The following is a 15,738-nucleotide window of genomic DNA, read 5'->3' as shown; positions in this document are numbered from 1 at the left end:
CTATTCTTTGAGCTACAGGGAGCCAGTGTAGGGACTTTAAAACTGGTGTTATGTGCTCTATCTTCCTGGTTTTAGTGAGAACACGAGCAGCAGCGTTCTGGATCAGCTGGGAAACTGGGACAGCACAGTTTATTCTCGTGATGTCCCGCTGCAGTGGGTCTATTTCACAGTTTATAACATGCAGCGAGTCATGAAACCATAAGGCCAACAGCGTGGAAAACATCTGACTCTCCACAAGTCTTGTGAGGAATTGATTTTCAGTCACAACAAACTTTTTTCCGTTAGTGAAATTATACTTGGGCTGAATGAATTTCGTTCGGGTTGAACCCTTGCTTGCACTCGCTCAGTCCTTAAGTGACTCTGCAGCCTGCCTGCGTATGCACGTGTTTCCTTTCATCTCAGCTTTCAGTGGCGTCACAGTATTTGCTTTTCTTCTCTGGGGATTTTGTTGGCAAATAGTCCAACTGCAACAAAAGGTGTCAATGAATCGCCCCAAGGTTATCTCCAACACATCAGTTCACCGGTGGCTAACAATCCACGTTAACAGCCGTCATAAACAAGCCAGACTGGTTAGCTCCAGGTCATAACCACACAATGGGAAAACAAACTTTACTAGTCCCACTTGTTTACCCTTTTCATTCCTCTAACTCTATGCATTCCGTGTTGTAATTAGTCAAGCTCTCCGGTCGGCGGGATGATGGACAGCATGTCTCAGAAATACCAGCAGATCAATCAGGCTTTCGAGGAGCTCCGGCTGCTCACCCAAGACACTGAGAACGACCTGCGAAAGCTCCAGCACAACCAGGAATACTTCATCATCCAGTACCAGGAGAGCCTTCGCATCCAGGGTGAGACCACAGGGCTCGCATTGCAAGAATTAATTATTTGATCGACTAAAATGTGAGGAACGACTGCAGGGTTGGAAAGAATTTAGAACATAATGACAAAGTGTAACATTTTTAATTCAAGCCCAAAGTAGTTTTGTGAGCAGTTTGATTAAACATTTTTAAGCACTGGTTCATATTTAGTTTGACTTTGTCATGGTTATCAGCTGAAAGGGCGATGATGTTTTTGCCAGTGTTTGTGCAAAATATCTTTATGAATCACCAAATGTTTGTAACTTACAGAGAGTAAATGAATTGACATTTCCAGCTGATTACCTGTTCGAGTTAACCCAATTTAAGATGGCTGCCACAGCTAATCGATCTTAGCCTTCACACAAAAAAGCTATACCTCCAGTGAGTTTCACAGATACTAAACTAAAACTTGCTTTAGTAGTAGCTGACAGTCATTCACAACACAGACTCCAAGCACTAACAGATCATTTGAGATCTCTTAATGTCACACGAGTTTCTTTATAAAGTTATTTTCAAGGTTTGACTTAAACATCTATAACACTTTTCTCAACATAAATTAATCTTAATCTAAAGCTCGGTCATCAGGCGATTCCTTCAAGGTATGCTAGGCGTTTAATTCCAAGTTGAAATAGTTTGGTTCAAATGGTAGACAGATCGTTGGACTTGCTAATAACAACTATCTGAAAGTGTTGTGAAGCAATGAAAACCACCTCTGGAGCTGTCATAAACAAACCGAGTTGCAGTAAACAAGACCGCACTTTATCAACATCTGTGTTACCTTAGAGGATCTTCTTCCTAATAAACTATTTAATAATCAAAGGGCGCAACATAAACTGTGTACATGCAGGTTAAGAACTGGCTTTAACTTGTCCACACCCTCCGCAGCTCAGCTGAGCAGCCTTGCCACGCTGCCCCCTGCTGACCGTCAGCTCCGGGAGCCCGCCCTTCTCAGCAAGAGAGCCACTGTGGAGGCATGGCTTACAAGAGAGGCCAACACACTACAGAAATACCGACTGGTGAGACTCACTCAGGGTGGGGGGGAGAGAAAAAAAACATGTTATTTTGTTTCTGTGCCAGTTCCTTGGCTGTGAGTGAATTTAACCGGCCTGATTAATTTATTCTGGTTTGCATGTGTCCTGTTTGATTTCTTTTTCTCCAGGACCTGGCTGAGAAGCACCAGAAAACACTGCAGCTGTTGAGAAAGCAGCAGACCATTATTCTGGATGATGAGTTGATCCAGTGGAAGAGACGGCAACAGCTGGCAGGCAACGGGGGCCCACCAGAGGGGGGCCTGGACATCCTTCAGTCCTGGTGAGTTCTCTCCCACCCCCAACTAAGAACACAGTTATTAGACTCCCTCATGCAGAATCATAGGTTTATTAGTCTCCAGTGGTCTGTGTCTGGGTTTATTTCCAAGGTTTATTGGCTCTCAATGGGGGACATATACACAGGATGGCATTTTTTGCTTTTTGTCTTTTAATCTTTTCCGATTTCTTATTGTTTATCGGATGTTTTGTTTTTGTAAAAAATAAAAATTGTTCCATCAGACAATTTTGTGGATGTATAATTAGTGAATATTTTTCATTTTTAAGTATAACTTTCTAATTTTTTGCCCATGTTTGTGTTTCTCTGTCTGACAAACTTTAAAGAAACCTTCATAAAGTAATCATTTGAAGTACTTTTTCTTGTTTCCTTTCTGTTTTGGTTGCACATCAGGTGTGAGAAGCTGGCTGAAACCATTTGGCAGAACAGGCAGCAGATTCGGAGAGCAGAGCACCTCAGACAGCAGCTCCCCATCCCTGGACCTATCGAGGAGCTCCTGAATGAGCTCAACAGTACCATCACAGATATCATCTCAGCATTGGTCACCAGGTGTGTGTGTGTGTCTTTAAATGTATTTTTAAAGTATTATTTCATTGATGAATTTACTTAGCAGTTAGAAATAGAAAATGTTCTTTTTAAGATTCACCCTAATTGAGTTTAAAGTTCAAATGTCTAAGTTGGTTTATTTGGTCACTTTCTATAACTACATTTGAATACTCTAGGGTTGCCAACCTTTCCTTAAAAAAAAGGAATTGTCCCCTATTTTAAGATAATAAGATGAGTTTTTATGATATCAATAAGGAACACACTTTGTTCTGTATTTTTAGGTCATTTAAAGAGGTTTAAGAAAATAAAAGGTGGACTATTAAGCCACAGTTTGAAGCAGCCTTTCGTGCTCTGCCTGAAGCTGTCTGTGTCTCCCAGTTTTCTGAAGAATCCATCACTCATTCGTCAAAAGTCACGAGTTGGTGACCTACAGCCATTGCGTTGCTAGCTAGTTTCCCTGCCAGTGTTCCTTATTTCGGTTTCCAAAAGTTTGTAGCTGGAGCATACAATCACACTTCGTAGCCTCTTTGTTTGGAGGAGGAGCTGGTGTATCTGTGACAACTAACTTGTGCTAGATTTCTAAAACAGTTCTGACTGGCACATAAAAGTTCCCAGAGCTGCTAGACGTTGGAGGAGTCCACCTAAAGAGATCTACAGAGACAAAGAGTATGCATTGTGGCTTGTTTCAGTCCATTATCGTCGTCCCCAGAGGCACGTCTGCCAGGGTGTTTTAGCCTACCATCATTTCAGAGCTCGAGCACTTTGACAGCGCGCTCTCCCACTGTCTTATAAGATGGTCCCTGCAGGGACCGGTAACACACAGAGACGTCATGTCATTGTCACAGCAATTTATGACTGGCTGCAGACGAGTCTTTGACCAGACAGTAATGCAGTGTTTCTCCAGCAGCGTCCTCTTTAGGTTCCCTCAGAGTCTCAGGAGGTTTTACACTGAGAAAGGGAAAGTGCTGTCTTCCCATCGCCACTTAGTTCAGCTACAAATCTGAGACCTTTAAGGCTTGTGACAACAGAATCTTTTTGCTTTTAATCTCCCTCTGAGCCTGAAGGATTACTTTATTACTTTATTGTGTGTTACCATGGAAATGACAGAAATGGAAACTGAACATTTCAAGAGAAAATAATTGTTAAGCCAGTTAGTTTAATGCACAGTGATCATTAACATAACCTTCATTTAATATGCACGTTTACAGTTAAGGTCATTTTCAAAGAGTAATGCTTTTAATCCTGCTGGTCATTCTGTCAGAGCCTTTAAAAAGCTCCGGGGTGTTTTTGTATTATTAACCCAGAATTATGAAAGCCTGACTCTAAACACATTGTGTTTTACTACAATCTAATGGATACACTGAAAATTGGTTCTTTTTATCACAAACAAATGAAATTATTTCTTTGATTTTGACTCATTGTTAATAAATTATTAGAAATTAGCACTGCATTGTAAATTTGCTATTGTTAAAATATAGATGTGGGTCAGCCTAGGGCTTAAAATCAGTCAGATTATTTGTTCTATGAGTTAGGAATCATTTTTAAAGAAATAAAAATTCAGAGAAAATAATTTTTCAAATTGACAGAATAAGCATAATTTAATTTTAGATCAATTTAAGTATACAAACAATTTCAATCTATTCAAATATTGCAGCCACTGCAACATGTGAAATAATTCATAGAGCCTGCACGTCTTAATGCCAGCTTTAAAACTTTCATCAGCTCATTTTGTGCAAAAGTCTTGGGTCATCCTGCAGTTCTTTATACTTTGCTTCCAAAGAGTCAAACTTTCTTGTAATTGTTTAAAGTCATGTTGATCAATAGTTCTTTAGGCTTTCTGAATGTCCTTTAAAGTTTTTTCTTTGGCTTGTTTTTCACTTAATTTCAGTCCTAAATCATACCTAATTGATAAAACAGTGTTGTTGTTGTTTGTTTTAGCCATTTAACTCTAAACCTACAAATTCGTCAGACACAAAAAGGCTTCTAAGAGATGATTGTTGTGTCGATACAAAGAGCCAGTTTTAAATCACACCTTTGGGCACATAGCTGCCTGTCACTAAGACGTAATTTGTTCTCATTTCTTTAACTGAATTTAAAAATTTCAAAGTGAATTAAACATAAAATAGTATTTTTGTACGGGGTGATTCCCAAAAAGGTTTTAACTGAAAACTTGGCACACATTAAATGATCAACTGTCAGGACGATGCATCTCTCAGCTTCTGTCAGCGCTTTGCCTTAGTTTATTTCTTTATTTAGTTTGTTTCTTAATGACACAACTTTCAGAAAGCGTTCATCTGCCATGGATCTTTTATTTTTAGGCGTACGCTTTTTTTTTTGTCCTCCGCTTGTCCGCAGTTCTCATTTTTTTGAAGCACACGTTGCACATGGTGTCACAGTCAGAAATAACAACAAATGAGTGGAAAAAGCAGCCCCCAAAAAAACTATTGATCGAGATCACTTTCAAAAATTACATGAAAGTTTGGCTCCTTGAAGGAAAGTATAAAGAAATTGCTCATGGTTTAAACCATTTTCACAATACTTCTAGTTTTAGACACGCTGACTGTCAGCTTTTGTCTGGAATTATACATTTTAATTTGATTGCTTGGGTTGTTGTTGTCTGTTTGTTTAGTTGATCCAATTCCTGAATAAAATATGAAAATCCTAATTGGTAATTCTAAATTGTCATCAGCTTGACTCTGTACGAAACAAACAAACAAAAAATGGATGGACAGATGGATAGGATGGATGGATTACAGCTCTTTAAAAAGCCAAGTTACAAGCTTTTGGTCAGAATACAACACAAAAAACATCAATCTGAAAGTTGTTACCCTCAAAAAAGTACATTTCTGAAAACCCAGGTGTGTAATGTGTTGATAATTAATAACTAAATGAAAAGAAGCAGAGTTCACACTGTGCAGCAAAGCTAGACTTTAGTCTATATAACATTGTTTTTACGAGATATTGGCTTCATTAAAGGTAATTAAGCTAATCAGCATTTGTTCTATTTTATTTTGTGTGTGTGTGTGTGTGTGTGTTCACAGCACCTTCATCATCGAGAAACAGCCTCCGCAAGTTCTTAAAACCCAAACCAAGTTTGCTGCCACAGTCCGCCTCCTGGTCGGAGGGAAGTTAAACGTACACATGAACCCTCCACAAGTCAAAGCCACCATCATTAGTGAGCAGCAAGCCAAGGCCCTGCTGAAAAATGAAAACACAAGGAAGTAAGTCCTGCCATTGTGTCACTGTGTGTGTTCAAAGCTTTGTGTTAAACATTAAAATAAGGAGTTTTAGGCTTTCTGTGGGGATTCTTTAATCCTACTGTGTTTTCTGGCAGACCCTAACACAGAGACATGACTGGAACTTGAACAATGTTTTAGAGGAGTCCATTTTTAGCCTGTTTCTCAGTCCAGCTCCACATTCATTGTGACTTATTGAAACCTTCCTAACCATCTCTAAGTCAGCTAGGCAGCTAGTGGGAAAAAGGGTAAACAGATCAAACATCCTGTCTTGCATGTAAACAGCATGCATTTCTGATCAAGAGAAGATAAAGATGGTGATAACATATTCCAATAATACAGGAAAAACGTCTTCTCAGAACCCACATGGTTGGAATATTGTAAAGAATTTAACTCATAGCACTTAAGCCCATCACATTACATCTAATTGACTCTCTCCTTAATTGTCTTTCTTTCTCAGTGAGAGCAGTGGAGAAATTCTTAACAATAACTGTGTGATGGAGTACCATCAGACCACAGGCACTCTCAGTGCCCACTTCAGGAACATGGTAAGTGGGCCTTTACAGTCTAAATGAAAAAATTATTTCACGATGATGGAATCGTCAAAAATTAAAAAAAAACTAAACGCTTTAGTTGCTCCTATTCTCTTGAAGGTGGTAAAAAGCTTTGTGTGAATTCATAAGAAAGACTTTATCTACATATTCCAGCCTTACTCTTATTTTTTCCTTTTGTGTATATAAATTATTAACCAAACTATGTAAGTAATTCTTTATTGACTAATGCTTAAGCGCTGATGTAAGTAAATTGTTTGCCACTCTCTAGTTTTTCAAATAAAAAAGAAAGACTTCATGTAGTGAATTTAAACTTAAAAATTAAGAGTTACAGGATTAAGTCACAGTGAACACCAACCACCCACTGCTTTAAAACCTCTTACTGGCAATGCGATCTCAAGCGGTGGGGGCCTCCCCTCACAGTACAGCTTGAACGCCACAACGCCTGTTCTAGAGAAGATAAAGCACAAAAAAGCTTTACAAAGTGGTTCAGTTGTTGATCTGGCTACCAAACTCCTCAGTTAGCAATCCAAGAGTATCTGTGGGATTTGCCAGAACAAGCCCACATCATGAAGGTCCCACCTTTTGACCGCAAAGGGTCTTTTTCCTGCGTTCTGGTGCTACGCATCACAGGACACACCTGGAAGTCTTATAATCTTCACCTCATAAAGCAAAGCAGTTTTGGTTGGAACCAGGTGGAAATATTAGGCAGGTGGTTTCATCCTTTGCAACACCTGTTAATTGTTGAATTCAGGATTTTCAGTCAGGGTTCTTATCTTCAGTGATGGGCAATTTTAATTCTTCAGCATACCAAGACATTTTGAACATTGTTATGCCTCCGACTTTATGGCAACACTTTGGGGAAGGCCATTTTCTGGTCCACAAAGCAAACGCTTTAAAGACACGATTTGAGGAGTTTGGTGTGGAAGAACTTGAATGGCCCACTGAGGTTTTATCACCTGTAGACTTGATTGTTGTAAAGCCATCCGGGTGCCCAAAACCTTCATTATAATCCTGACAACTCCAGAATGCCGTGGCTAGAGTGCTGACAGGTTTTTCTAAGCGACATCACATTTCTTCTGTCCTGGCGTCTCTCCTTTGGCTCCCTGCGAACTTCGGATTTCAGTTCAATTCTTCTTATCGCTTACAAAACCCTGCATGGCCTAACCCTGTCGTATTTGAAGCATTTCATTGTCCCCCACACCCCAGCACGAACACTTCGCTCTCAGCGTGCCGCTCTTTTAGTTGTTCTGAGAATTTCTAAAACTAGAGCTCTTACTTTCCGGGCCCCTGTTCTCTGGAACACAACTACCAACTTTGAGTTACCCTTGCATTTATAAAAAGGGCTTTGTAAATAAAGTTGAGTTAAGTTGGTGTGATGGTCAGATGTGGCTAAATACATTTGTCCATATAGTGTGTCAGGATACCTGCATATTCATTCAGAGGCTGCTTCAGAATTGTGTTGTGGCAGATTGATATATTAAACAAACAAACAAAATTAAAGATAATCACTGCTAAGTGACACTGAACCATACATTGTGATAGTCACTGGAGTTAGAGCTGTTTTTTACTTAAACGTAAAAAATGAACCCCACCCTACCTTCCTCTATATTACACGTTGTTAATATGAGCCCTTCATGGATTAGATGTCAGTCTGACTCAAAGTGTCATTGCATGTGCATAGTTTAGCTCTTCATTCAGCATGTGCTGCGTATCCTTACGCTCCGTCTTTCACTTAGTCTTTAAAAAGGATCAAGCGATCGGACAGACGAGGAGCAGAGTCAGTCACAGAGGAGAAGTTCACCATTCTGTTCGAGTCCCAGTTTAGTGTCGGAAGCAACGAGCTTGTCTTTCAAGTCAAGGTAAGAGCTTCTGTGAAGACCATAATAATATAAAAACACAATGAAGTCACATTACAGTTAATACACAGCAATGCTATCCTTTTTTTTAAGTCTCAGAAAAGCTTGACTCTTAGCTACAACACACTGTGGACAGAGATATCTGCTTCTTTCTGAGTCTATCAGTTTTTGTGATGATGTGTCTTAAAATAGTTCCTCTTTACAATAAATCTATGAAAAGATAATGAGTAGTGTGTTATGTTGCATCATTTACAGTTAGAGGTTGGTTTTTTTTTTCTGATCTAATGGCCTGGCTTTTTTTTCCTCTGAACAGACATTATCACTTCCTGTTGTGGTGATAGTTCACGGTAGCCAAGACAATAATGCCACAGCAACTGTATTGTGGGACAATGCTTTTGCAGAGGCGGTGAGTACATGTTTGTGTGTCAAAGTTCGACGTTTTATGTACTTTTTATATAAATCTTTGTTTTAATTTTGTAGAAAAAAATAGCTCCATAGGCTTTTAGGGTAGCCTTAATCCTCTCCATACAGACGCATCATCAAATCACAACACAAAAAACAAGCTCCTGACAATTTAAAACACAAAATAATGAGTTTATGAATGAAATTGTTTTGAACAATTCAGCACAGTGTATCTGAAAATAGCTGCATTTGTACATTTGTGGACGAGTTCATGTCGCCATGTTTTATCCAGAACAATGTTTAGCATTTTGCTCCTTTTTTTAGTCCCTTCAACATAGCTCATCTTAATCCTCAGCTGTCTTCTGTGTATCTGCAGGGTCGAGTGCCTTTCCTCGTGCCAGATAAGGTACTTTGGCCTCAGCTGTGTGAAGCTATCAACATGAAGTACAAGGCAGAGGTGCAGAGCAACCGCGGCCTGTCTGAGGAGAACCTGGTCTTCTTGGCTCAGAAAGCTTTCAGCAGCTCCAGCAACAATCCTGATGACTACCGGAGCATGACAATGACCTGGTCACAGTTTAACAGGGTTAGCAGCATGCTTTTATTTATCTTATATGCTCGGGTTTTAGTAAATGAATTTCTATCCTCCTGCCATTAGATGTTTTTTATCCCATTCATAAAAAAACCATCTAAAACCACAAGCCACTATCCATAAGATATTTCAACCACTGTCCCCATGATATTCATACTCAGAAATGCTTCTTGCCTTATTTGCAGCATCGCTACAGCTCCATTTTGTGGTCAGCTTGAGGAAGAATGCTTCACTGGTAGCCAGGTCTTCATCTTAATGACCCTGTTTGTCCACACAGAAAAATGCCGGAGGCCTCATTTTCTGGCTTAAAGGCGGAAAATGCACTCACATTCACCACACGCCATTATTCTTATTAGATAACAGGAACATTATGTTTCATCCACTTCACAAATGTGCATCAGGGATATAAACACATGAGCAGTTTTACCCAGTCACTCAATATTTACCCATACTGTTGAAAACTGGGATGAATTTGAATCGCTGTGGAGCTTTTCTTCATTATTACTAAGCCCTAAAACATTTTAAATTAGAGCAGTTTCATGTTTTTGTGAAAGCGCAGTGTGGATGCCGAGTGCTGAACAGCTTTGCTGAAATTTGTTGAAGAAGCTGAGTTGTTAAAAAAAAAGAACTGTAACTAAAAGCTAAAAAAAGAGAACATTAGCTAAAAGCCAAATGTAGCAAAAGGTTAACTAAACTCTGAAAGCAGCATATAAAAAACAAAATAACGCATCTAATCTGAAACATAATTCAAAGAGAACAAAGTTTTGAAGGAATTTAAGAGTTTTCAATGCATTTCTATGAGAAAATACTTATAAATAACTGAGTTGAATCCAGAAGCTAATTATTTGTAGATGTACATCCAATGTTGTTTTATATATGGTTTCATCAAAATTCTTCCAGGGGTTTATGAGATATTTTGCTCACATTACAGACAAACTAACACACACACAGAGGCAGAAACATCATCTCGTGCCTTCCAGCGGTGGGCGATAAGGATATATGTTTGAATCTTTGCTGCTTTTTGTGAATCTGTTTTTTAAGATCCTATTTGTCCACAGGAGAGCTTGCCAGGGAGGAACTTCACATTTTGGCAGTGGTTCGATGGCGTGATGGAACTCACAAAAAAACATCTCAAACCTCACTGGAATGACGGGTAAGAAAGCTTTTGAGGTTTTCTTTTATTTGTTTGTCAGTTTTCTTTTGTTTGGCTGTAAACTGTGTCAGAGCAGACAAAATTAAAAGCCTACTCAAACTCTTTTTTTTATTATTATTTCATTTTGACAATTTTGTACCACTTTTTGTTTTCCTGCTCTCATTTTGAGACTCGAGCAACGATTCAGTTGCTTGATTTTTCATGGCAACCAGAAATGAAAAGCAACAGTGAATGGGGGAGATCGGAAATGTTCCTTTCTATTTATGTGCAACCCTCTCTTTGCAGAGCTATCCTGGGTTTTGTGAATAAGCAGCAGGCTCAGGATATGTTGATGTCCAAACCCAACGGTACTTTTCTTCTGCGCTTCAGTGACTCTGAGATTGGAGGCATTACAATCGCATGGGTGGCAGAAAACCCGAACAAACAAGGTATGATTTGCAAAAAATGACACATTTAGGACAATTTCTGACATTAGAAAACCATCAGGAATCAGTGCAGCAATTTTGTGAGTCCAATTTTGTTGTTAAATCTAACTTAAAGCTACATGCAGAGGCATGTGAGCATACCAAGCAACATTTACAAATCACCTTTCGTTCTGCGTACGTTCCTCAACTTGGTTCCAGTTTGGGCAATTATTTTTAGTATTTAATTGGTGTGCCAGCAGCATCTGCTGAGAGCAGTGATAAGGAGGCTGGTGCAAGCTGTAAGACTCAACAGCCTGAACAAGTAGATGATTTATATTTTCGTTTAATTGAGTATGAGTCGAAAATAATTAAAATTTGTCATTTGCAAAAACATACAAAAATTAAAGGCCTGGAATTTCTTGAAGGAATGCATGTCGCCTGCTGCCTTTCATGCCAGAGTTTTAAACAAATAAATAACAGGTGTAGCTATTTTGGTTAGAGTTTAAAATTTACATTATGCATGATCTCATGCAGTATCGTGCTTGAGCTCATATAATTTGTTATGTGTGAAATTCACTGAGGTTTAGGTCAGTTAGTTGTTATTCATTTGTATATGCCAACTCAATGATTACTTTCTGAAAGTCTTATTAAAATCTCTTGTGTGATTCGTGAGATATTTTGCTGATGGCACAGACAAACACACATATACGGCCAAAAACATCATCACTCCACCTTCGCTATTGTTGGCAGGCAATAAATATAACTATAACTGGAGCTATCCAGTCTTATCATAAGATACAGCCCATAAATATCTTAATACCATCCCACAACATAGAACACATATGAGCGGTGAGGCTCCCACTTACAGAAACACCCTGACTGCACTTTAGAGTATTTTGCAGATCGCCCTTTTAGAAATTTTTAATTTGAACTCATTTAATTCATCAGGTGTTACTTCATCAGGTGAAAGAATGGTTTGGAACCTCATGCCCTACACAACCAAAGACTTCTCCATTCGCTCTCTGGCTGACAGAATTAGCGATCTCAATCACCTCCTGTTCCTCTACCCCGACAGACCCAAAGATGAGGTTTTCTCCAAATATTACACCCCACCTCTCTGTAAGTGACGTGCTATAAAATGTGGTCCTGCGGACGCAAATTCTTACGTGGCTAAACCTCAGGGCTAATAGCTACCATGTGTTCTTGTTCTTGTTTTAAAGCTAAAGCAGTGGATGGCTATGTGAAACCACAGATCAAGCAGGTGGTGCCTGAGTAAGTACTCGTCTCGCTGTCCATTCCTTCCTTCTCCACATTATTTCCTTTTCTGACTTTTGCATACTCCGGAGCAACATTTAGAGCTAATCACAACGCACCAGACCCTGAATTCAGATCAGCCATTAGTTAACTGTTAAAGTTGGAGGAGGCCAATTAGGGATGGCCTGGGTTCCTGCGCGAGCTTGTCTTCCACTCATCATTAGAGTTAGGCTTGTTAGTTAGCCTGCCTATCTCCATGGTTGGTTCAGCTGCAGGACACAGAACGGCTATAATGATATAGAATAGCCTGGGAAACACGCTGAGGATGGTTGCTTAGGCAACAACTGAACAAAGACTCACAGGCTTTTAACCTAGGCTTATGACAGGTGTGTTTGTGTGTGTGTTTGTGTGTGTGTGTGTGCAGCTTTGCTACAGCTAATCCAGACCCAATAGGTGGAACCCCAACGTATATGGATCACGGCGCCTCCCCAGCACCTGTCAATCACTCTCACGCCTACGGCATCTACCAAACTATGTAAGTCACTTTTGAAAATAATATTTGTTTGCACTGTGTGTGTGTGTGTGTGTTACTGTTGTGCTGCCAGCTGGTGTAAGAGAGGCTGTTTTGTGTTTGCTGTGCCAGGACTGACCCTGTGTTGGACGGGGACGGAGACTTTGATCTCGATGACACCATGGACGTCGCGAGGCACGTGGAGGAGCTCCTCCGCAGGCCTGTGGAGAGCCAGTGGGGCGGCCAGCAGTCCTGACCCTTGACCTTTTTGAACGCCACCAAACAAGTCCTGCTCCCAAACTAACCCCACTCACTTTGACATGGTTTAATTCCATTTCATCTCTCTCTCTCTTTTTTTTTTGTCATTTTGCTATAATGTAAAATTGTTAATAATGGCTGTGATTTTATTTTCTCTTTCAGCGTAAGAGCATGCATGTCAGTGATTTCTCATAGTTTGTGTTCATACGTGTTTGTAAAACAGACTAGATAAACTGCAAAAGCTACAATGTTACAGTATTGTGAAAAAAGAAAATAAGAAGTATTGTCCTTGAAATTGCGCATGTATTTTCAATTGATTTTCAACTCATTTTGGAAAAATATGCTACTGTACGATGTTATTTCCAGAGCTGAATGTTTTTATTTTATATTATCTACTTTGTAAATTGGTTACTATTTCGCTCGTGACACTGACCTTGCCCTTTGACAAAAAAGAAAAACTTTAAAGCAGAGTTTTTGCTTTTGCTCTTATAAATCATAATCTAATTCATCGCTTGTCAGTTATTCCGACGTATATGCAGTACACTAACCTGAAAGGCGGAGCCACTCTCTTTGCTCTCTGCACCTAACAGCACACACATCCGAACACGGTACGCGAGCTTCAGATTTATTCGTTCCGATTTGTTCACCAGCTGTAAAGGAGGGGAGCTTGTGCACCTCCCTTGCTCTCACAGGGCTATTTCTCTTCTATTTGTACACAGAAATGCAAACCTAAGCATCTACGCTGCCTGCTTATCCTCTCAGGTCCCACTGCTCCACTCATCGATGCTACCTCGCATTACTCCTGACAGCTGCTGTTCGCGCTGGTCCTCGTGTTTTGTCTGCACAGCCCTCTCTTCAGTTGGTACCGTTGGTGAATGTTGTTCCGGTGATTCGCTTTAATACGTGTGAAGAAGATCCCCTCGCTGCACACGGCTAGCTGTTTTATGCTTGAAAACCACTCACATGAAGACATCCGGAGTCATGAAGTGTCTTACGTTTGATCGGTATGCCTAAAAAAATGGAACTTCTCCGCCTAACTTTGTCCCCGTATTTTGTGTAACTGCATCACAACACTGTGGCAAAACAAGCACGTGGATGTCTCTTTGTGACAACATGAACAAGCAGGTAACAGACGCAGGCTTTGAAAACCTGCAAGTACTGATGATCTGCTGCCACATTCTGAAGTCTCGGATTGAAGTAGTTTTGTTTATTTGTCTGACTTTTGTCGTTTGTTCAGACTTTTTTTTGTGCGTGTGCACACTCTTTTCGGTACACAGAGATCATAATTGTTTGAAATAGTATTGCACCTCAGGAATGAATTGTTGAAGAAACCGATGTACAAGCCAAAAAGAGAAGGAGCTTTATGGAGAAACGATTTTATTTTATCTGCCGTGGTGTTTCTGTAGCAGCTGAATGTGATTACCCTGAGGATTTACACACAGTTCAGTCAGGATCTGTGTATATAGAAGTACCAGCTGAAGGATGCAGAGCACTTGGCAATCAGAAGGGTTCAAGATGTGTTTTTGTTTCTCAAATTTTCCAATATCACAATATTTAAAATATTCCCTAATTTTTATTTGTTGTATTCAACTTCTCTCTTCTGTTCTGTTGTAGAAATCTCAAGCCGCGTGTGAGATTTCATGATAGATCCCTCATTACCCTCCTCCTCATCACGTTTGAGATCCGTTCCACTGTAGGCCGTGTATTTTTCAATGACATACGTAGATGGCGCTGTGTGTTGTTTGTTGTACGTTACCATGTTTGTGGTTTGGGTTCGTCACTTGGAGGTTTTCCAAGAAACACAGCTGTTGAGTTGAAAAGAATAAAATAAAAGTTTTATAAATAAATGCATTCATTCATTTATTCCGAACCCGTTTTAATCTCGCTCATGGCCGGAATCCAGCGTATCGCAGCTGGCGCCTGGCGAGAGGCGGTGAAGACTCCGGGCAGCTCACAGAGAGTAAACAACCCTGTAAACTCGCACACATGCATGCAGTCAGTTCACTTAATAAACATGTGATTAGCCTGAGAGAAACGCACTGAAGAGAGGAGGCAGAACGTGTGAACTCCACACAGAAAAGCTACAGACAGCGGTGCAAATTAAAGGCCTAATGTTCCTGTTTTAGTCTAAATGTGTTGGGGATGACTCTCAGCTACTACCACAGAAAATCTTAGCACTATATCTGTAAAACTGACTAAGTTATAATAATGTTTGTGTTTCCTAAGGTCAGTTACCTTGAATTGTGTTGGCTCCAAAACATAATCATTAGACGTACATCCAAAGGTTGTTTTCATTTAATTTTCTCCACTGTTTAATGGGATATTTTGCAAACACTACAAAAAACCTCATAGACACGGGCAAAAACATGTCACTCTATTTTATGTCAGGATCATTTTCCCCCTCAATAATTTCAGGAATAATACACAAACTGTTCCATGAAAAAAACGACTGAATAAAGTTACTTTAAATAAGTGTAAACCTACAACATATGGACCCTTTCACTTGTACACATTGATTAAAATGACTTGTTTTGACTTATTTTCCACTGCAAGGTAATTTGATTTTGTTGCAACATTTTTCCATGCAAACAAAACATTTTTTATGTTTTAAAAATTCAATATAAAGAGTTCAATATAAACTCAGGAATCCATGACAAATATTAAATGGTTAAATGTAAAAAAAACAAAACTTTTATTTTGCTTTCCTGTGAAAAAGTTTGATTTTGTTCAAACTTTGTCTCAGTGCATCTCTTTGTGCGACCTGCTAAAATGATTTGTTATTTCCAAACGAAATA

General features: G+C 39.5%; 1 protein-coding gene across 2 annotated transcripts in view; it reads left to right on the top strand.

Moving 5' to 3' along the window:
* Positions 1 to 14,786, top strand: part of stat5a (signal transducer and activator of transcription 5a) — a 60,320-nt gene extending 45,534 nt beyond the window's left edge. Inside the window, exons 5-19 of one of the 2 annotated variants that reach the window (XM_017429488.3) lie at positions 674 to 848; positions 1,743 to 1,873; positions 2,017 to 2,168; positions 2,574 to 2,729; positions 5,768 to 5,947; positions 6,423 to 6,510; positions 8,253 to 8,375; positions 8,686 to 8,778; positions 9,151 to 9,357; positions 10,422 to 10,516; positions 10,802 to 10,944; positions 11,884 to 12,039; positions 12,141 to 12,192; positions 12,599 to 12,709; positions 12,818 to 14,786. In XM_017429488.3, the coding sequence (XP_017284977.1) occupies positions 674 to 848; positions 1,743 to 1,873; positions 2,017 to 2,168; positions 2,574 to 2,729; positions 5,768 to 5,947; positions 6,423 to 6,510; positions 8,253 to 8,375; positions 8,686 to 8,778; positions 9,151 to 9,357; positions 10,422 to 10,516; positions 10,802 to 10,944; positions 11,884 to 12,039; positions 12,141 to 12,192; positions 12,599 to 12,709; positions 12,818 to 12,941 (1,986 nt within the window). In that variant the 3' untranslated portion in view covers positions 12,942 to 14,786. Of the gene's footprint in view, positions 1 to 673; positions 849 to 1,742; positions 1,874 to 2,016; positions 2,169 to 2,573; positions 2,730 to 5,767; positions 5,948 to 6,422; positions 6,511 to 8,252; positions 8,376 to 8,685; positions 8,779 to 9,150; positions 9,358 to 10,421; positions 10,517 to 10,801; positions 10,945 to 11,868; positions 12,040 to 12,140; positions 12,193 to 12,598; positions 12,710 to 12,817 lie in introns of both variants that reach the window. The other variant, XM_017429487.3, reaches the window with a different exon arrangement.
* Positions 14,787 to 15,738: the final 952 nt, after the last annotated feature.

This window comes from Kryptolebias marmoratus, linkage group LG12 (assembly GCF_001649575.2).
Source record: "Kryptolebias marmoratus isolate JLee-2015 linkage group LG12, ASM164957v2, whole genome shotgun sequence".
Taxonomy (NCBI): Eukaryota; Metazoa; Chordata; class Actinopteri; order Cyprinodontiformes; family Rivulidae; genus Kryptolebias; species Kryptolebias marmoratus.
This window is presented reverse-complemented; position numbering and strand designations above follow the sequence as displayed.